Below are 21,502 nucleotides of genomic sequence, written 5' to 3' on the forward strand. Positions count from 1 at the left end.
GAACGTCAGGGGCTTCCCTGGGACAGGGACAAATTGAACGACTGCGTCACCAAGAGCATCTCAAAAATAACACATCCAGGAGCAAAAAGCAAATTGCCAAAGTGGTGTAGACACCGCTTAGAAGATCACGTAGAATCAGGCGGAACAAGATGCAGACTGCTCCCGGAGACTTCCACACAGTAAAAGAAAAGGTCTCTTAATGCCTGGAAATGCATCACCCACTTCAGGGTAGGGTCACCTCTAGCTTCAACGACGCTGGGAAGATTTTATGCCTTAAGTGGGGTGGCGGGCAGATGCGGGTCATTTTTTATTACCGTTTTGTAGTCTGAAATAGTTTAAGACCCTTGCAAGTCAGAAATGCATCAAAATGTGTTATCTTTCCAGTATCTGATCAAACAGCAGAGCGCAGACATCCCCCAAGGCCTGCCTGGCACACGGACGGCTATGGGGCGGCCAGGCCTGGCCCCTGCCGACAGCCAGGGCTCAAGGGCGGCCGGGCCGGGCCACACAGCCCACATCAGACACCTGGCGAGCCAGCGCCCGCCGGGAGGCACGACTCACCTCGATCCTGTCCGTCTTGGCGTCCCCCCAGTACAGCTTTCCCTCCTGCAGGTCCAGGGCCAGGCCGTTGGGCCAGCCGAGGGAGGTGTTCACCAGGACGTGCCGCTCCTGCCCGTCCAGGTTGGCGCACTCGATTTTGGGGTTCTCCCCCCAGTCAGTCCAGTACATCAGGCTGCAGGAGAAGAAGGAGTCCTTAGAGCACTGTCCTGGCCCTGCTGTGTCCCCAGGGCCCAGGACCACGGCCTCCGCAGCCCGCGGGAGGCGTTCGGGAGATGCTAACAGGAGAGGCGGGTGTCCAGCCACGCGTGCGGACCAGGGGCTCCCCAGGGCACAGCGGTGCCCCCGGCGAGGGCTTAAACAACACGGGCTCCTTGGATTCATCCCCCGCTCAGACGCCCTGCGGAGAGACCCACGGGCCGGATGGGCTGGAACGACAGGACAGAAGCCCGACACCCGGTAGGGGCCGCACAGATGGCGGCCTCAGCCACGGAACCACGGTTACGACTATTGCAGCTCAGCTCGTCCCTGCGAGGAACAGGCCCCAGGGCCGCCCCGTCCGTCCAGCTCCTCCGGACCATCTCCAGCACACTGGCTCCACCCCCAATCCTGCCAGGTTCACGTTCTCGGAGTCCTCGGGAAGGGTGCCGCGGCCCTCGGAGCTGCTCAGGTCATCAGAAGGGCCCCTACATCCACTGACAAGCGGTTTTCACAGAATCCCGAGACAGAAAGTTGGAGCCACACGGCCAGATCCAATCCCAGCCTCCTGGCTGTGTGACCTGGGCCAAGCCCTTAACCTCTCGGGGCTTTAGCCTCCTCTACTGCACAACTGTCCCTGCGTTTCAGGGGGAGAGTCGGAGGTAAAGCCTCAGTGTGCGTGATGAGCTCGGAGGAGGCCCGGCCTGTACGTAGCAAGTAAGGGCCGTGGCTTCTGTTACCATCATGAGCCCGGAAATGAGCCCGGTGACGGTTCCATTTCACAGGTGGGAAGGGTGATGCCCGTGGGAAGAACTGACCTGCCCAGGCTCTCCGGGCCCTCCCTACACGCACACAACAGTGTCGGAGCTTCTCAAAGTCTGGTCCCCGGACCAGCAGGAGCAGAACCCAGGAGCTGGTTAGAAATTCAAGTTCTCAGGCCCCGCCCTAGCCCTCCTGGATCGGAAGTCTGGGCAGAGGGCCCAGCCACCCTCCTCCAGGGGATCCTGACGCAGGAGAAAGTTCCAGAACCACTCGTCCCTCTCACTGCCGCCGCCCGCCCCAGCCTTACCCCATCACAGGGTGCAGCACGATGGCCCGGGGCTCATCCAGGTCCTCGGACACCAGGATCTTGCGGGAGGTGCCGTTGAGGCGCGTCACCTCGATGCGGTCAGTGCCCGTGTCCGTCCAGTAGAGGTTCCGGGCCACCCAGTCGACCGCGATGCCATCGGGGTCGTTGATCTCGGTGTCGACCAGCGTCTGTGCGCCGGAGCCGTCCAGGCGGGCCCTGCGGATGGCCCGCACCTCGTCGTCTGTCCAGTACACGTGGCCCTCCAGCGGGTCGTAGTCGATGGCGATGGCGTGCCGGATGTCGTCCACCTGGAGCACGATGTCGGTGAAGTCCGGCGTGTCCAGCGAGATCCTCCGCAGGTCCGTCCGCCGGGCCAACAGCAGCACCTCCTCGGCCCCTATGGGTGCACAGGCAGCGGGGTCATAGGCCTGCGGCAGGCGCGGCGGGGGAGGGGCTCGGCCAGGCCCCGGGGTCAGGGCTCCCTCGCAGGTGACGCCAGGTAACCCTAGAGAGGCCCTCCTACGTGGTCCCCGGTTCATCTTTGGGAGGGCTCTGAGCCCAGCGCTATTTGTATCAACTTACAGATGAGACCACGTCGGCACAGAGAGGTCAAGCGGCAGCCGAAAGCCACACAGCCACCTGGCTCCAGCCTCTGTGTCACAGCTGCTTCACACTCGGTCCCCTTCCCCCTACAAGCCCCTTTCCGGGCCACAAACCAGTTCCGTATACAAGTCCCACAGAAGCATTGGGCCCCTTCTCAAAGCCCCGACGGGGCCCCACCTCCCATAAGCTCACCTTTCCCGGCTGGGCTCAGATGCCACTTCCTCCCTGAAGCCCTCCCGTCGCCCTGCTCACCACTCAGGTGGTGACGTGACCGCACACGGCACTGCAAGGTCCGAGTCCATCCCACCGGGCTATCTCACCGACAAGGGGGCACCTGGGGGCAGGTTCCCCTGTCTTCCTCAGCCTCCCCAGTGGTATTAACATTTCAGCTCTGTCCCAGACCCTCCCTGCTGGGATGTGTCACAGCTGCCAGGAGAAACAGCACCTGCAGCCTCACTGACCGTGACACTCCCCCAGAGCTGGGTCATTGTCCACTGGTTCGTTCTGGCCCTTTCTGGTCTCAAGGACCCACAAAAGCAAGGTTAGGCTCAGAGACCACTCCTGGAACTTTGGGGCCACTTGCTAGTTTGACGAAAAATCCCGAATGGGACAAGGACCCACCTCAAGTCACGCAGCAGGGTAGGGGCAGGGCTGGAGCCGGCTGAGCACATCAGTCGTCCGACTCAGGCCCCCAGGCCCTGCTTCTCTGCAGCCAGCTGCCTGGCGAAGCCACAGCCCTCAAACAGCACACAGCCTCCTGCACCCAACGCCAGCTTCCGGCCATGGTGGCAGGGCCCTTGGGACCCAGTGCCTTGCAGAGCCCCTCTGGGGTCCCTGGCCTTGCATTTCAAGTTAGGGTGGGAACCAGATCCCGACTGTCCTGCTCCGAGGCCCAGAGCGCCTACTCTGATTCCACCACTAGAGGGCACACACACAACAACACTGTCTAGGAGCCCAGGGCTGGGAAACTGAGGCAGGCAGTGCTTAGAAGGTACTGGCAGTGCTGGAGGGTACACTGCAAACCCCCGGGACCTAACTTCGGAATTGGTCCCAATTTGGTGTGTGTAGGAGGACGGGGAGGAGAATTCTGAATTTCAGCAAGTCCTCTTCCCCTGGGCTTCGTGCCCAATGTGTTCTGTGACATCTGACCAGTCCTTCAAGGCCCAGGTCACACACCTCCTCCTCCTCTAGGAAGCTCCCCTAGCCCAATGGTTGAGTTGACCACACACACACACACACACACACACACATACAATCTGCCATTCTGCTTGGGTACTGCACCTGCTGGCTTACTACGATCTGGCACATGCCCCCTTAGGTCTCTGCAGCCCCCAAAGTCACACACAGAGCAGGTGCTGACATCCTAGGACAAAGAGGGAGAATGCAGGGCAGAAACTTCCTGGCCCTGCTTGCACTGTGTGACTCTGGGCAGGTCCCTAACCCTCTCTGGGTTTTGGTCTCCTCATCAACACTGAAAAATCAGCCCACGCCGAGTTTATGCCTAGCTCTGACATCAAGAGAACCACAAATCAAACTCCAAGGGGGCCTCGGGCTTAATCTGCCACCGTGGAGGGAAGGGGGAGGCCCGCCGGGCACGGCCGGGAAGACCCTATCCAGGAGGGCATCTGTGCAACTGTCCAGAGGGGCTGCCGGGCTCCTATGCCAAGACCAAGGCAGCTCCCTGTGCAAGACAGAGGCTGTGGTGTCCAAAGACTCCAAGGAGCACCCCCTCCCCAGAGAAGGCACTGGTCGCCCAAGAGAAATCAATACTCTGTCCCCAAACACACGCTGAGCCTGTTTCTTCCCCTCCAGACACAATCACCTAAAAGGTACTGGCAGTGCTGGAGCGTACCTAAAACAGCATGATCCCCAGCCGCCCGGGGGGCTCTGTCGGTGAAGTGTCCGACTTCGGCTCAGGTCATGATCTCACGGTTCATGGGTTCGAGCCCCACATCAGGCTCTGGGCTGATAGCTTGGGGCCTGGAGCCTGCTTCAGATTCTGTGTCTCCCTCTCCCCTGGCCCCTCCTCCACTCACACTCTGTGTGTCTCTCTCTCTCTCTCTCTCTCAAAAATAAATCAACATTAAAATTTTTTTTAAATAAATAAACATAAAACACCATGATCCTTACACTAACCCCGGAGGTATGACTGTGCCCCTTTTTACTGATGAGAAACTGGATGCACAGAGAGGTTAAACTCCCCATACAAGGGCACACAGCAGCGAGTGGGAAAATAAGGTCACAGAAACACTTCGATCCCAGAGATGCACTGCCCAGCTCGCTCAGTCGCCTGCCAGGATCTCTGCAGGTGGCTATCTGAAGCAGGCCCTGGGGGGCGGGGCCGGGCAGAACAGATGTGCGATCCAACCCCCACGGTGCTCCTGGGCTCACAGGACAGAGACCTTCAGTGAGAAAGACCCTCTGTGCACGGGTACTAGGAAGGAGAACTGGGGGTTCAGGGAGTCTCCAAAGGGGGCCAGCTGAGACTGGGAGGTCTGGCCTTTAACTCCGAGAACCTCAGATCCATGTAGCTGTGACCTTGTGACCTTGCGGTAGATTCCAGACCCATCAGGGCGAAGTGCACCCGCCCGGCCACCACCAGGGAGCTCCATTACCAGCATCTATTAAAATTAAGTCTCTGTTGCTGAGGCAGTAATTAAATGCTGAGATAAATCTGTAGGTGATAATTGACTCCAAGGGGGGGCGTCTGACACCCGTTGGGCTGCAGAGCCTTTGAAGTTTTTATTTGAGTTTTGTCTAGAAGAATGCAGAGGGGGAAGGGGGGGGCAGCCCACTGCCCGAAACAGGGAGGCGGTGGGCAGCTGTGGAGGGGGGACCCCCGGCCCGGGCTCTGCTGGCCGCACGCTGCTCCCACAGAGGGTCCCCAAGGTTGTCTGCAGCGAGGTCTTGGCCTCAGGCTGCCTGGGGTGGGTGCAGGGCCCTGCGCCCAGCTGTGGCAGCAGGGCCGGGGGGGCGGGGGGCAGTGTCTGGTCCCTGGGACCAGACGTGGATCCTGGGTAGGAGTTTGTTTAAACTGTTTAGAAACTAACAGTTTGGCCAAATGGTTTTCTCCGGGGTTGTTTAAATAAAGAGCCTGTCCCAGGGTGCTGCCAAGGAAAGTGGAACCTTTTGCTCGCTGGCTGGGTGGCGGCCCCCGGGGCCTCCTTTGGGCGGGCTCCTGACCTCTCCCCTTCCTCCCTGCGGGCGTGCGCAGGAAAGAAGGGCAGAGCCCCTGTCTTGGGGCCAAGCGCAGGGCATGGGGCACAGGCCAGGCCGGGGCCCAGCCTTCCTGAGAGCAGCTGTTCTGCAAACAAAACAGCAGACCTGAGGGCTGACCCAATGTCACTGGCGCATCGAGTTCAACACCATCCCTGCCTGCCAGCATCCATCTAGACCAAGCCGCCCCCCCATCACCGGGCGCAGTGCCAGGCCCGGGGCCACAGAGACAGGGCAAGATGCCGGAAGGGGGGCTGCGGGAACCCAGCCCCACGCCCCGGGGGTTTCTACCAGCAGAAGCCGAGTCCTTCACGATTCTGGAGGACGGATATGAAAAACCCAGCCTCCGCTGGGCCACGCTCTCTCTGAAGGTTCCAGGGGAAACTTCCAGGCCTCTTTCAGCTTCCGGCGGCGGCCGGCGAGCCCTGGGTGCTCCTAGCCTTGTGGCTTTACCACTCCAGCCTCGCCTCTGCCTTCACACGGCCTCCTCCCCTGTGCCTCTGCCTAAATCTCCCTCTTAGAACGTCCCCACTCACCCGACGGAGGGCCTGCCCTACTCCAGTGTGACCTCGTTTTAACGTGGTTACACCTATTTCCAAGTTAGGGCGCACTCGCCGGGCCTGAGGAGTCAAGGGGCGGACATGATTCAACCCACAAGAGGTGGGGAGCAGAGGGTGAGAGGAAAGGTTCCATGGAAGGGCAGGCGGGTTCGGGTAGGGGTTGGGGGAGGAGGGCTCCAGGAAGAAGGGGTGCTGTGGGCAGCCGCGTGGAGGCCCGGGTGCGCCGGGCCGTCTCTGCCGCTGGGAGAGGGGCCCACGGACACCCCCGGCGAGTCTGAGCGGAGCGGGGTCATCCTGTGCAGGCCGCCGGGCCGGCTCCGAGCCCACGGCTGTCGGCGAGCACAGCGACAGCACGCTGTGTGCGCAGCCGGAGTCCAGCCGCAGGACAAACAAACGCCTCCCTGGAACAAAAAAGCCCGGCAGGAAACGCGCACAGGTGTCCGCAGCGGGTACCCCTGGGCCGGCCCGGTCTGCCTGCTGGTCCCCGGCAGGCACCCGTGGTCTGTGGCCAACCGGACAGAAGTGCTCTAGGCCCTGTGGGCCACGCCTGTCACCGTCACCCCGCTCTGCCGTTGTAACTAAGGTGCGCGAGCAAAGCTTCACGTGTGGACACCGAAATCTGAATTTCCTATCGTTTCCCCACATCACCGAACGTTCTTCTTGTGGTTTTCTTTTCCAGTGTGTAAAACATGTCAAAACCATCCTTCGATGGTGCCCGCTGCCTGCCATCGGGTCGCCCGGCCGCGAGGTGTGCCGACCACGTGTGACAAGGACGTGTGCCTCCCACAGCGCGAGACGGCACGTCCAGGGGGACGGCTGGGACACACAGGGACCCTCGGGACCCTCCCCTCGATTTTCCTGTAAACCCCAAACGGCCTTGCGAGATAAAGTCTCTCCGTCTTTAAGTAAAACCGAAAGGCAGAGAAGTCGTATAGAAAACCACCCGGGCGCCAGCCACAAACAGGTGAAGGCAAGTTAACAGCAGAAAGGACCATCGAGGAACTTGAGAAACGGGTTAACTCTGAGGGGCAGGAGGCGGAAACGGCTGCCTGCTCCGCGTGGCCACGGCAGCCCCCACCGCCTCCCGGAGGACTGTCCCTGGCGCGCGCTTCCTGGACGGCAGTGTGGCTCGGGGACCCTCTGACCCCACAACTTCCCCTCGGAGATCCCAGGCCAAAGCAGCTGCTGGAAATGCAGGCGGATTCCTGGTGGCGGAGAGTCGCCGTGGCCTCGCGGGAGCAGCAGACCCAAACCGCGGACGATCTAAACGTCCACAGCGAAAATGACAAGCACATGGAGGGCCCTGCGCAGTCAGGCGCCCAACGGCGGGCTCTGAAGACGGCCCCACGGACGGGCAGGACGGCTCAGCCCCGGCGCAGCCTGCACGCGACCAGCAAGCGGTGCAAACACAGATCTGAATGAACGCGGAGATCGGAGAGCAGGAAACAGCGAAAACCTCAGCAGCAGCGCGCTGTCTCCGGGTGGCGAAAATACGGAGTTTTATTTTCTCCATTATTTTGTAGAAGGTCTTCCATTCTAAAGCGAACACAAATGTTACTTTTTAACCAGGAAAAAAAACCACGAGACTTTAAAACATGGGGAGAGAGGGGGCCTGGGTGGCTCAGTGGGTTGAGCATCCGACTTCGGCTCAGGTCATGATCTCATAGTTCATAGGTTCGAGCCCTGCGTCGGGCTCTGTGCTGACAGCTCAGACCCTGGAGCTGCTTCGGATTCTGTGTCTCCCTCTCTCTCTCTCTCTCTCTCTCTCTCTGTCCTCCCCAACTTGTGCTGTCTCTATCACTCATAAATAAATAAACTTAAAAATTTTAAGACAATAAAATAAATAAAAAATAAAATGAGGGGAGGGGCTCATACTTAGAGGTTGCCCTGGGGAGGGCCCTGGACTCCGGGGACAAGGCTTTCTCACTGGACATCCAGGGGGTGGGGTGGGGATGAAATGGTCATGCAGGGGTGACTTACGTGGCCCTCAGGATCTGAGCCGAGTGGGAGGGAGGAAGGACAGGGGGATGGCTGGGACAAAGGGCCTGTAGACACCCCCCTCCCCAGGAGGAGGAGAGCCCACGGACAGGTCAACCAGTGCGGGGACCTGGAAGGTTCTCACAATTAATCCCCTCCACGCCCCAACATGGGAAAGGATTTTTCCTTTCCTTTCCTAACACATCTCAGGACGTGCAGGGCCCCAGGTGCTGGACCTCCCACACCGGGCCTTCCCAGCAGGCAGAGTGGACACCATGGACTGTCCCCACAGAACCAACAGGCACCCCCAAGAAACGACAGGCCCTGCCCAGAGGTTCACCCCACCCCACCCCAGGGCGCTCTTCCCCCAGCGTCTTTTCAGGCTGGACTCGGGAAGCGGAGCTGCCCACCCCTTCAGCCCCCCACCCCGACATCGCGGGGGCAGCACAGGGTCCCAGCGCAGGCCGCCTTCCACACTACAGGCTCTAAGGCCACAAACAGCTTCACACCTGGGACGCGGACGACTTATTTTTGTTTTTTAGCAATTGATTGAGTTTCTCTGCTGCCCCCCTGGGGTAAGCCGTTGGATGAGGTCTGAGACCACCGCTGGGAGCCCTGGCCCAGGAGGCTGCGCCGAGTGACCGCAGGGGAAGTGGCCGGGCCAGGTGCTGGCTCCACTGGAAACCTGGGGCCCGAGCAGCCGTCTGCCTGCGCGGCCCGCCCGTGAGCCCATGGGGGGCCCCTGAACACGGCCCGGCAGGCGCCTCAGTCCGCACAGCTCTAAAATGGGGGAATCCCGCCTCTGCCCTGGGGCCCAGGGCGGCGGGAGCAGCAGGGTCCGTGCAGCCAGCCCCTCCCCCTCCCACCCCCGGTTTCCGCCCTGCATGTGGTCCTCCACCACCTGCCTTTCTCCTGCCCCTCGGAGACTGCTTACTGCCCAGGCCATATAGTCCAACTTGGGCCCCCAGCCACACTTCCGCACTGAGTGACCGTGGGGAAGCAGCCTGACCCTGGCCGCACACAGGTGCAGGTCAGGAGTGGCTAAGGCTTCCCAGCAAAGCTGTGACACGGTCAGGGAGCCTCTGGGCCCCAGATCACAGCCCCAGTACAGGGGACCTTGCCAGTGCCATCGAGCACATCCCTGAGGACCTGCCTCGGGCCATGTGCTCTTTGACCAGCAGCAGAGACGCACCCCGAGGGCTCACATCCCAGGCCAGAGGGCTGAGAGAGGGAGAGAACAAAGTGCAGCTGGCTGGGCAAATTAAAGGTGGGCTACCCCGTGGGTGGCTGGAAACACAGTCAGTGACTCACATGAGGCTGGGTCCCACCTCGTTGGGCACACGGCTCAGCTCTTTTAAGAAAACACACAGAGTGCCTTCCTGGGCCCAGGCTCCAGAAACACCTAAAGCAATCCTTCCCCTCCCTCCCCATTACATCCTATCCTGTGGCTCCCAGAGGTGGTGGTGGCCACGCCTCCTGAGCCACAGCCACGCCTCCTGAGCCACGGCCACGCCTCCTGAGCCACAGCCCCAAGCAGGTGCTTAGGTTCAAATCCTGCCTCATCCCTTCTGTGGCCTTGAGTGAGCTCTGACCACCCAAACTTTTTTCTTATGTTTATTTTTGAGAGAGGGAGAGAGAGAGGGAGAGAGAGAGAGTGAGCATGCACACAAGCAGGGGGAGGGGCAGAGAGAGAGACGGAGGACCTGAAGCGTGACCACCCAAACTCCTGCCGCAGGCCAGCCACAGCCCCTTGTCACCTGGCTCCCACAGGGCATGGAAGCATAAGGCACTTGGAAGCGTGCGCGCCTGGCATCCCTGAGGCGCCCGGTCGCTGCTATAGCGCCCCCCTCCCCCCCCAGCCTGGGCAGTACAGCCCGACGCACGGGGCGGGCTGACCCGCGAGAAGGTGCAGCTGTTTTAGTTCATAGGTGGCCGGGCTCCAGCGGTTCACAGGGCTCCTGCACCACACCTTACAGTCTACAAGGCTCTGTAGGAGTTACAGTCTTGTTTGGTACACCCAGGCCAAAGGACACGGAGACCCTGCATGCCCTCAGGTCACAGCCACGTCGTGCAGGGTCAAGGCCAGGCTCAAGCATCCAATTCCCACCACACCACGTACATTCCCAGGGTGGCGGGGAGGGGACAAGGAGCGGTCCTTCTTGGTGCAGTCCCCAGTTCCCGTCTCCAGCGTGACCCAAACCCCTCAGCTCTTGCCACGGCAGATGCTCCTGAGGACACCTAATGGAGCCGGCATCCGTCCTGGGGCTGACAGCGGTCCTAGGGGCTCCCATCCCGGGGCTGATGGCAGTCCCCTGGGAAAAGAGGAACCCTCCCCGCCTCCCGACTTCTTTTTTCTTATGGAGGGAACGTCAGGCAACGAGCCCCAGGGAAGGGTGCTCCCAGCAGCAGGTGTAGCACCGGCAAAGGCAGAGAGGCAGGTGCTAGTGGATTGGAAGGAACCTAACTCTCTATTACAGTTGGAATAGGAGGCAAAAGGTGACAAAGAGACTTCCGGCCTCTGTCAGGTGACGAGCCAGAGGCCCCAGCGTCAGCGCAGCACATGCGGGCCATCAGGTCACAGCTTGCGGGGCACTTGCAGGTGGGGAAGGTAGAGGCACTCGGGCGCGGTCACTGCAACCAAGACAGAGGGCCTGCAGCCATCACCGCAGCCCGAGGGGGCACGAGGGGCACCGGCAGGCGGGGTGGGGGGCCGGGAGACCTTTCTCTAGCAGCCCGGGGTCTCCACCAGGGCTCGGACATGCAAGCCCAGAACCTGACTCCATGGACTGAGCCCTGGGCCGGGCTGGAGCTGGACTCCGGTGACACCCGCAAGGGGGACATCAGACAGGTGGCGGGGGTGGGGGGGCAGGGCCAGTGCCGGGAGTGACGGCACCCTAGCCCTCCGCTGGTGGACCGAGGGCATCCACCGAGCTAACCACACCCGGGGGGCGCCGTCTGGTGTTACCCCCAGCCCCAGGACGGCTGCTTTCTCTTTCTAAGAATACCGCACGCTCCTTCTTCTCTTTTATTAGATGGAGAAGTTAGTCTTCAGGCTCAGACACAAAAGAGCACATGCTGTGTGGTTCCGTTTCTAGGACGTTCCTGAACAGGCAAAACTAATCCGCGGTGATAGAAGTCAGGACTGAGCTGCCCCTGTGGCGGGGCGGGGGTGGGGGGGCTGCAAAGGGCACCCGGGAACCCTGTGTCCAGACCGGGGCGGGGGTCAGGCAGACGTATGCGACAGCCAAAGCGAATCGGAGCGTACGCGTGGCAACTGTGCATCTCACCAGCCGCAAGTCATACCTTTGTTTCCAAAGAAAATGCAAAAAAAAAAAAAAGTCAGCGCTTGGACTTGTCACACCACTTCCTGGGACCGCGCGATCTGGTTTTCTTGCTATTAAAAATTCACGGTCCGCGGCTGAGAACAGCAGCTGTCTTCTGTTTGCAGACCCGACGCCAAGCAGAGCCCGGGAGGCGTCAGCCTCAGCCACAAGGGCCTCCTTTCTTTTCCCTCTGACCTACTTCCCTGATAAGTGACAAGACAGCCGGGCTGGGAACAAACGCGCCTCTTATTCCTCAGCCCCGAGCCTCGGCTAATCCACCCAGGGAGACGGATGCACGTGAGGGGCTTTGAGCCCTCGCCCCAGTTGTCAGTCTGCCCGTCGGACCCGACAGTGAGGCCTCTGTTCCTCCCCGCCCCCCGCCACCTTGGCCCACCACGCTCCCCCGTCCCTTGGTTCCGTGTCCCCGCCAACATCTGTTAAAACTACTTCTTGGCAGGGTGCAGCGGGCGGCCCCGTAAATCACGCGGCCCGAGCCTCCCGGCCGCCCCGACACGCAGCCACCGCCTCCTCTGGGAAGGCCACGGAGGAGAGCGGGGGACAATGCTCGGGGCCAGGCTGGCCACCCCGGGGCACTGAAGCCGCGTGCCCCGGCCCCAGCAAGTGACCTGCCCCAGTCGCCGGGGCCTCGGACGCGCAGCGCCCGGAAGCTCCCGGGTGATGGGGAATGCGTGGGGACGCCCGCCGCTGGCTCCCTGGGACAGCGGCGGTGACTCCCGAACAGGGCCCCGCTGCTGCTGTTTTTAGCCTGTCCCACATAATTGGAAAAACATGGGGAAAACCAAAGCCAGCTGGGTGCCTCCATCGGCCAGGCTGCTGGGGAGGGGTGCGTGGGATTGCAGCCCAGCCGAGAGGCCCTCCCCTCTGCTGGCTCTCGGGCCAAGAGCCACTCAGGCCCCAGGGTCTCACCAAGCCTGTGGCAGAGCTGGGACCCGGGGCGGGGCGGGGCGGGGAGGGGGGAATGATCGCTATGAAATCCTTCCTAGTCTCAGAACCTAGAGGGCCCCCACCAGCTCCAAACTTCAGGAGGGACTGTCACCTCACCCACAGGGCCATGGGACACAGACACTCTTGACCCAGAGGAAGTGGGTCCTGAGCCTCCCATCCTGTCTGCGTGGTCCCCACACAGGCACTGTGGAGAGCAGCCTCCCATCTGACCTCACCCCCCCCACCCCAGTCATTCTGCTCACAGTCCAAGAGCCACAGGCCACAGCTGGGATGTGACCAGCCCCGCCCCGTGCCTCGAGGGGACAGCGTGCAGGCCCGGGGCATCATCCCCCTATCCCCCCATGCACAGGGGAGGCTGCCATCTCAGCCCCCTCTGGGGAAGGCATCGACTCCCGGCACCGACTACCAGCACCGGGCTGGCTTTCATTTGCTCAAAATCAGGGAAACATAGGACTCCTGCGTCGCACAAATGTTTCTTCAGATTCAAGTCTACAACATCATAACCAGACACCCGGAGTGAAAGTCCCAGGAATCCGCAAGTCGCGCCTGGGGCCGTGGTGGCTGCAGGTCTTGAGATGCTTCCAGCTGTGCGGATTTTCCCCTGCTGCTGCACACCAGCCCGCCTTGGGCGCATGTCAAGTGCGGACTCCGCCCCCCACCCCCCCACGCCCGCCCGTCCCTTGTCCTGGAGACTCTGATTTGCTGGGGTTGGGGAACCTGGATGTGACATAAGGTTCCGAGTGATTCTGACATCTCCAGGCCCCCTCCTCAGACCCCAGTCCCGCCCAGCCAGATGCTGGACTTGATCCCTGGAGAGAGCAGCCTGGTGTGCTCAGGACACACACCTCGCTCTCTGCCCGTCTCCGCCGGCTGTGCGAGGGGGGGTTCCCCACCCACCCTACACCCCCTCCCACCTCCTCGGGGCACCAGCCAACCTCATCATCTACTTCTGATTCCAAACGTTCAGGGAAGAATTGCTCTTCTGGCATCAAATCAGACTGCCTGCCTGTCTGCCTGGCTTCAAGTTCAAGTCCAAGTTCAAGTACAGTTCATATTTGTTGGGTAGCCAGGCCCTCCTCTCAACAACCCCCAGAATCAGGTACTATTACCATCTCTTATTACAGGTGAGGAAACTGAAAGCACAGAGAGGCTGAGTCATTTTCCCAAGACCACACAGCCGGATGGGAGTGAAGGTATCCTCAAACGATAACTGGGCATGGAAAGCCATCCCATAATTGGAAATGGCCCTGAGACTGGGCCCCCCCAAGACTGAATCTCCTCACCACCCCAGAAGTCCCTGGCAGACTCTCAACTACAGACCACAGGCACAGCCCTCAGCTGTGGCCTCAGTGTTCAGCCCCTGGGACGCTGGACCTCACTGAGTCCATGGCCATGAGGAAGGAGACCCACAGGGGACCCTGCGGCCTCCTTTGCCTGCTCCGGAATCGCATCCTCCCCGTGGCCACCCTGGCCTCTCCCAAGCACCAGCGGCCTCCGGCCAGCAAGGCGCCTGCACCGGGTTTCCGCCCACCGGGACCCCGGGGCCCCACTGCCAGCAGTGACATCCTGGAGGATTTAGCGTTTTGCTGTCTTCACGTCACCCTTGTGTTCCCAGCCACCATCTCCGGGCCATTTTCACAACCGAGAGCCGCATGTCATCAGCAAAATCCATGTCCCACGTGTAGTTCATGCCGACCCTGAGGCAAAACTACTTGCACCCGCAGACGTGGGCGCCTGGAGCCCTCGCAAGAGAAGGGCAGCACCCACGGGCTCAGGGGACAGGATTACAGGCTTCTACCCACACGTCCTCCTTTAACGTGACGTTCTGCAGTAAGAAGTGACACCAGAGGGCAGCCCTGCACCCTAGGGCCCAGCCTGCAGCGGAGGGACACGGCCTGGGAAGTCTGAAGCCTCCGCGGTCCTCGCTCGCGGCCCCGCCCCTGACTCCCCCTGTCTGCCGCCCGCACACCAGGATGCCCCCCAAAGTCAGAATCCATTCCTCACTCATGGCCGGATCCCTCTGGATTAAGAAACATGGACAGACCCTGCACCTGTCCACCCCGGATTTCCAGAAAGCCATCTTGGTGGCAAACCCCTGAAACGTTCTAAGCGGCACCTGGATTTCTTCTCGACTCAGACTAAAATGTTTAGGAAACTTGTGCTGTTCCCCCCCCCGCCCCGAGCTGCCTCCCACATCAGCTTCAAGTGGGTCCCGGGCAGGGGCGGGGAGGGGCTGCGAAGCCCCCACGGAGCCCCCAGAAGCAGCCAGGCTGTGAGCGAGAAGCACGTGGGGTGGCAGCCATGGTTACAAAAAGGACGGAGCCCAATGGTCACATTCTCGTGCAAGGCAAGACTCCCAGCCCGTGCCTCTGGGGCCTCTGTGAGCCTCCCCGTCCGGGGACATCCCCTTCGGGGCACCTGCAGTGACAGCAGAAAGGTGCCGCCTCCGTGTACGGGCCCCGGAGCCGCTCTCTGCGGACGCCCCCAGCCACCCTCACTGGCTGCTCCGAATGACAAAACCGCTCCGAGTCCGCACGCCTGGCACCTCCGACTGAGTCATCTGGGACAGGGCCTTTCACAGCTGGAGGCGGAGACCAGGGCAGGCGGCCCCGAGCGGCGAGTCCCGGGCGGGTAATCTGCAAGCTGGCCCTCCGTCCTGACGGAGGCCAGGAGCCGTGGCTCGGCACCCCGCCCGACGACCTCCAAGCTGCGCAGGCCTCGCGGCTAACCCACCGGGCCCACCCCACAGGAGTTCATGTCAGCTCCCCACCACAGCTCCCAGAAGCCCCCACCCTTGTGCAGCCTCCTCCAGGAAGCCTTCTCACCCAGAGCATCTCCTTTCTTCTGTCCCCAGCCCCCCGCCTCCCGCAGATGTTTGCAAAAAGAACAGAAAGGCCCTCCAAGGGCTTGCGAGCCCTCAGACAGTGGTCCCCAGAGCTCAGAGGCTCCAGCTCCTAGAAGGCTGAGAACCAGAAAGTCCCTGTTCTTCTGCCTGGAAAAGAAACCAGCCCTCCCCCAGGGGTGGGGGGCCCCTGGACAACGGAGGCGAACTGAGGCCTCCAGAGGGCCTGCCCTCCCCACTCTGGCCCAGCGTGACGACAGACGTGGCTGCCATGTACTGTGTGCTTACAAGGTGGCAGGCGCCCGGCACGGCACCTGTGGAACCTATTCATACAACACTGTGTCCCCCCCCAGCTTCCCTGGCTAGGGGTGGTCTGTGACCCCCCCCCCCACAGATGAGAAAGACAGGCACAGAGCGACAAGTCGCCAGACACCATCCACCCGCCGGTGACCCAAAGCCACTGAGCCCCAGGGAAGCCTGGGCAAGTCCTTCATGCAGGCTCCTCCGGCCGCGCACCTGCACCGGCCAGGCCTCTGCGATTCTGCGACCCCAGGACCCTGATGCGTGGCTCTCCTGCCTCACGGGGCCCCTTACCGAAAGCAGCCCGCATACGCTCCCCACCGGCGTGCGTGCTATGGCCTGACAGGCCTCATGGGGGGCTGTGTCCACCCCTGCTCCCCGCTCCCTCCCCAAACCTGCACACACAAGCCGGCTCCAGGCCAGAGACGTGGGCAGAGACGGCAGCCACGCCCGTCCTCGTCCCAGAACGGGGGTCACCGGCCCACCCAGCCCAGCGCTCAGGCGCTATCACCCACCAACGGCAGCAGCGGACGCCAGCATCAGATCCCCCAACCCGGGGCCAGGCCCCAGGCTGGCTCTCTCGTGGCAGCGCGACTGGAAAACGGCAAAAACGCGAAACGAAGATGGGTCACTGGACAAATGTTCTTCAGGCACCATAACTCGTGCGTGAGAGGCACACACCCCTCCGGCGGTCGCCGATGCCCGGGCAGCAGTGTCAGGTGAGATGCAGACACGCTCGGAAAAGCAGCAGCCAGAGAGGTCTGCAGGGCTCCCTTCAGCTCCCTCCGCACAAAGCAGGACCGACTACAGAGGGTGCTGGGCTGCTGCCAACCAAACACGGAGGGGCCCTTCAAGTCAGCGGCAAGGAAGCATTAAACCAAGGGGCTCTTCTGAACTCGGGGCCCTGGGCGACAGCACAGACCCAACGCCTACGGAGTCAGTCCCGACACCCCCTCGCTCTTGCCTCAGGGCTGAGGCACGTGCTGTTCCTTCCACTGTTCCTTGCCCCTCCTCCTTGTTCATCCTCAAGTTTCAGCCTGAATGACCTTCTTTGACCGTCCGTCCGGGCCCCCAGGCCTCAGTACGTTATTCTCCACCTCTGCTCCTGCATTACCCTGATCCCAACCTGAATTAGCCTTCTCCATGTGCGTGCCTGCTGGTTCCTGTCAACCCCACAACTTAGGGGGACATTCCCTCTAAGAGCAGGGGCTGGGGGAGGTCTCATTCACTGCTTTACTCTCTGCACCCAGCACACAACAGGCACACGGCCTTGGGGCTACGTGGAACTTAGTAGATTCTCTACCTTTCAGCTTTGCCAGATTTTGTCTCAAACCTGTGCCCACATCCTGGTAACACTCCCTCGGCTCTGGCCGCAGGTCCCCAGGGAAGCCCCCGGCCTCCCTTCCCTTCCCCTCAAGTGCGACTGGCCCAAGGGTGGCCTGCTTCCTGACGTGTCTCACCGGCCCCTCACCAGCCACTCCAGGGCCACCTGGCTGCGCTGGGCCCTGGACACCCCCAGGGACAGGCTGCATCCTGGACACACGCTGAAAACCACACTGAACCTGACGCCCAGAAATAAGGAGCCTCAGACAGTGCTCCAGAGGGAGGAGGGGTGACACGTCAGTCACCGTAGGAGACCTTGAAGCAGCAAGTGCTGCAAATTAAGGGGGGACAACACCGAAAAACACTTGCAGGGGGAGGGAGGGAAGTCAACTGTGTCTGCAACCTGAATTTCCACAGGGAAGGTGGGTATTAGGGCACGAAGACCCCATGGAAATGGGATGTTACAAAAATAAAAACGCGGGGCGCCTGGGGGGCTCAGTCGGTGAAGCGTCCGGTCCGGCTTCGGCTCAGGTCATGATCTCACAGTTCATGGGATCGAGCCCCGCGTCGGGCTTGGTGCCGACAGCTCAGAGCCTGGAGCCTGCTTCGGATTCTGTGTCTCCCTCTCTCTCTGACCCTCCCCCTCTCATGCTCTGTCTCTCTCTGTCTCAAAAATAAATAAAAAAACATTTTAAAAAAGTTTTTTTAAACAATAAAAGGGCATCAGGAGTCCCCTACCAATGTGGAAAATGCTCGTGGGAAAGAGCAGGAAAGCAGAGACGAGGGAAACGGGGAGGTGCCGCAGGGCCGGGGGGGCGGGGCGGACAGCCGACTCCAGACTTCCCCTGCACGGCTGTCCTGTCGGCGCACCCACGGCTTTTGCTTGGCAAGTCGTGACAGCGAGCATCTCGCTACGATCCCGCTGGCTGGCAGCCCGCTGCCAGGTCCCCGGGCAGACCGGACCCACGTCCCCAGCCCGGTAAGGTGCCCGTGAGGCAGCAGAGCCGGCTCTCACCCTGCGTGCCAGCGGCGGGGCCACATGAGGGCCGCTGGATGGAGAGCCCAGAGCACGTGATGCCCCGGAGGCAGGAGGGGTGTGGTGCCCGGGGCGTGGCCACCGCCCCACCCCCACCGCCCCGCCCCGGCAGCCAGCGCCCCGTCTCACCTGCCTTGCACGTCTTGCCGTTGTGCTGAAGCTGCACACCGGTGGGGCAGGCGCACGTGTAGAAAGGCTCCCTCGGGGACAGCAGGCACAGGTGGGAGCAGCCGCCATTGTCCTCGGCACACCGCGTGTGGACTGGGGAGGACAGGGTGGCGTGAGGGAAGGTTCCGGAACAGAGCCCTCGACCCACTCCCACCCACACACGCCCTCCACGAGGGCATCCCCCCTGCTCTGCTCCTCTTCCCAACCCTCTGCAGGAAGAAACCCTCGTGTTCCTCGGGGCCCCCCTACCGTGATGCCTCCTCTGGGAAGGCCTCCCTCGGCCAGGATCTCGGGACCTGCCCGTGCGGGATGGATCAGGGCCCCTGGAGCAGACCCTGCCCTATCTTTGGGACGTGCTTGGCCCCCATGGGATCTGCACAAGTGCTTGGTGGCCACACCTGGTCACTTGGGCTGATAACAGCTCTTGTCGTGGTCCCAAGCCCATCCACAACGATCCCCAACTGAACAAATACTTCCAGCGTTTTCCAGCGTTTTGCTCTGCCCAGGGCAGGCTGGGGTGCAGTTTCCCAAAATGTGGAGTATGAAGTCCCTGCTCCCCGCCGCCGACAACGGGGGCAGACTTGCGGGTGGGGTGCCTCTCCCAACGCTGCCTCACGCGTGGGGGCTGCCCCAAGTGTGGATGCAGTAAGGACCACGATGTTCTCACCAGACGACAATCTCAGAGAGGCCCCCCACCGTCCCTGTGGTGCTGACACCTGCCCCCTCTCGTCCCCTTGGTTAAGTTCAAAGCCAGAACCTTCTACAGCGCCCTGATCCCCAAGGGAGGATGTGAGCCCAGGGCCGTAACCTTGCTAGCTGCCTGTCACAGGGGCCCTGAGCCCGTGGGTTTCCTGCTTTCTGCCATCGAGGACCCCTGCCACCGCCCTACGGGGATAGACTGGGAGCCTCAGCTCAGCAGACTGATCATCAATAATGATCAGGCCCTGAAAATGAAGCAACCTTGCTGGGGGGGGGGGGGCCTTGACACCTTGGAAGAGGGCGCGGGCGGGGCCCCACCTGGAGCAGCCCCCACACCCTCTCCGCAGGGGGCTCGCTCGGTCGCTCCCCAGCCTGGTCCTGCACTCTGCACATACCCCACTCCCTGTGCCCCACTGCTCGGAGGCAGGCGCCCCCCACCCCCAGGCTTCCTGCAGAGGGAAGATGCCGGCCCCCCACTCACAGTCAGGCTGCCGCTCTGGGCTGAGCACTTGGATATCCATGGGCGAGTAGAGCGCACTGAGGATCTCCTTCCTCTTCTCCCCCGTCTTCTTGTTACAGGCGTGGATGGAGCGCGTCTGCCAGTCCGTCCAGTACAGAGTGTCCCCGGACAGCGTCAGGGCGAAGGGGTGTGTCAGGCTGCCCTCCACCACCTTCTGCCTACAGGGGTAGGAGGTGCGGGCAGGGGCCGTGAGCAGACTCCCCGCGGTCCTGCACATTCCACGGCCCCCCCACACCCATCCATGTCACACAGGACAACGACGGGGCAGGCGTCCAGGGACCGTCCGGCCTCCCGCCACCCCTGCCAGTGACCTGCCCCCCTTCCCAGCTGTTTCTAGAAAAGTGGCTGGTGGCAGAGTGGCCCGTAGGGAAAGCAGAAGCGGCAAGGGGGAGGCCACAGCTGAGGACGACGAGCTGGTGACACAGGCCTGCCCCTGATGTTTGGACAACTTAGTACAAACTGAACCAAACGTGCCTGTGATGCCAGTAATTTATATTATCACAGCAACGAACTTGACATCAAAATGATGGGGCGCCTGGGGGGCTCAGTCGGTTAAGCATCCAACTTTGGCTCAGGTCATGGTCTCGCAGGTCACGAGTTCGAGCACCGTGTCGGGCTCGCTGCTGTCAGCGCGGAGCCTGCTTTGGATCCTGTCTCCCCCCTCTCCGCCCCTCTCCCTCTCGTTCCCTTCCTCCCCCACCTCAGAAATAAACGTTAAAATAATTTTTTTTAATTAATAAAAGCTTCTCTCTCCTGTGAGTTTATAAAGCCCAGCGAACAAGAACTTGTTTTAATGAGATTATGGACGCTGGTGGCAGATTTCTAACTTTACACCCGGTATCTGTGTGAGCACTGCTTCAGACCTTCCCCCGAAGACAGGCTCCCTGGAGGGGGTCAGGCCTGCAGGGACAGGTCACCGCCGCAGCCCCAACCCCTGGCACCACACCTCAGAGAAACATTTACAAGGTTTCACTGAACAACCAAAAGCCCCAAGTCCATGTTCTCTCCTAATCTGATCCAACGATGCCTCCTTTTTGTTTTCTTGATGTCACTTCTTTAACATTTATTTTTGAGAAAGAGCGCGCATGCAGGGGAGGGGCAGAGAGAGAGACAGAGAATCTGAAGCAGGCTCCGTGCTCAGCACAGAGCCCTACGTGGGGCTTGAACTCACAAACCGCAAGATCATAACCTCAGCCCAAATCAAGAGTCGGATGCTCAACTGACTGAGCCACCCAGGCGCCCCCACCCCCAACCCACTGAGGTCACTTTTTAAATAAACTTATTGAGGAGACATCCATGTACCCATTTTGTTAAGGGAACAGCCCGGCGCTATGCAGCCCACAGGCACAATGTTACCCAACCACGATCCCCATCTATGTCCCTAAACCCCCGTCGCTCCTCGGGAGAACGCCGAGCCACTCAGCTGTTCCTCCTCATTTCCCCTCCACGGGGGCCCCTGGCGGCCACCAGTCTGCTTTCTGTCTCTGAGGATCCGCACGGTCCAGACATTTCATATACGTGTTTCCTTCAGCGTTAGATTTTCACGGTTCCTCCGTGCTGCACACGCACCAGTACATCACCGATTTTCATGTCGGGACCACAGTCCGTGTGCAGACAGGTCGCACTCTGTGGATGAATCCACCTGCGGCGGGCCGCCTGGACCGCCTCCACCGCCGGGCGTGCTGTGTTTATTCCTGTCCCCATCTTCGGTTCTCCCGGGCGGATGCCTCCGAGTGGAATCGCGGGACCATCCTGTCATTCTACATTCACGTTCTGAGGAACCCCCAAACTGTCTTTCATGATGTTGTCATTTTTTTAAAAAAATGTTTATTTGCTTTGAGAGTAAGCACAAGCACGAGGGAGGGAGAGACAGAGCGAATCCCAAGCAGGCTCCGTGCAGAGGTGACGTGGGCCTCGATCTCGTGACCGTGAGCTCATGACCTGAGCCGCAGTCGAGTCGGACGCATAACTGACCGAGCCACGCAGGTGCCCCCGTCATGTTCTGATCAGAGAAGCCAGCGGCAGCATCCCTCAGGCCGTTCCATCCCCAAGCCCCGCCTCAGCCGAATCCTCAGCTCACCTCGCCCGCCCTCACCCCTCCTCTCAGGACGCCCCCCTCCGGGCGCAGCTCCAGCCATGAGCTC

At 61.3% G+C, this 21,502-nt stretch overlaps 1 protein-coding gene across 1 annotated transcript in view; it reads right to left on the reverse strand.

Moving 5' to 3' along the window:
• Positions 1-21,502, reverse strand: part of LRP5 (LDL receptor related protein 5) — a 62,198-nt gene that overhangs the window by 37,111 nt on the left and 3,585 nt on the right. Inside the window, exons 3-6 of the mRNA XM_029956307.1 lie at positions 19,320-19,516; positions 18,101-18,232; positions 1,826-2,222; positions 562-733 (exon numbers count right to left, since the gene is read on the reverse strand). Coding sequence (XP_029812167.1) covers positions 562-733; positions 1,826-2,222; positions 18,101-18,232; positions 19,320-19,516 — 898 coding nt within the window. The remainder of the gene's footprint in view (positions 1-561; positions 734-1,825; positions 2,223-18,100; positions 18,233-19,319; positions 19,517-21,502) is intronic.

The sequence above is a fragment of the Suricata suricatta genome, chromosome 11 (assembly GCF_006229205.1).
Source record: "Suricata suricatta isolate VVHF042 chromosome 11, meerkat_22Aug2017_6uvM2_HiC, whole genome shotgun sequence".
NCBI classification, from domain to species: domain Eukaryota; kingdom Metazoa; phylum Chordata; class Mammalia; order Carnivora; family Herpestidae; genus Suricata; species Suricata suricatta.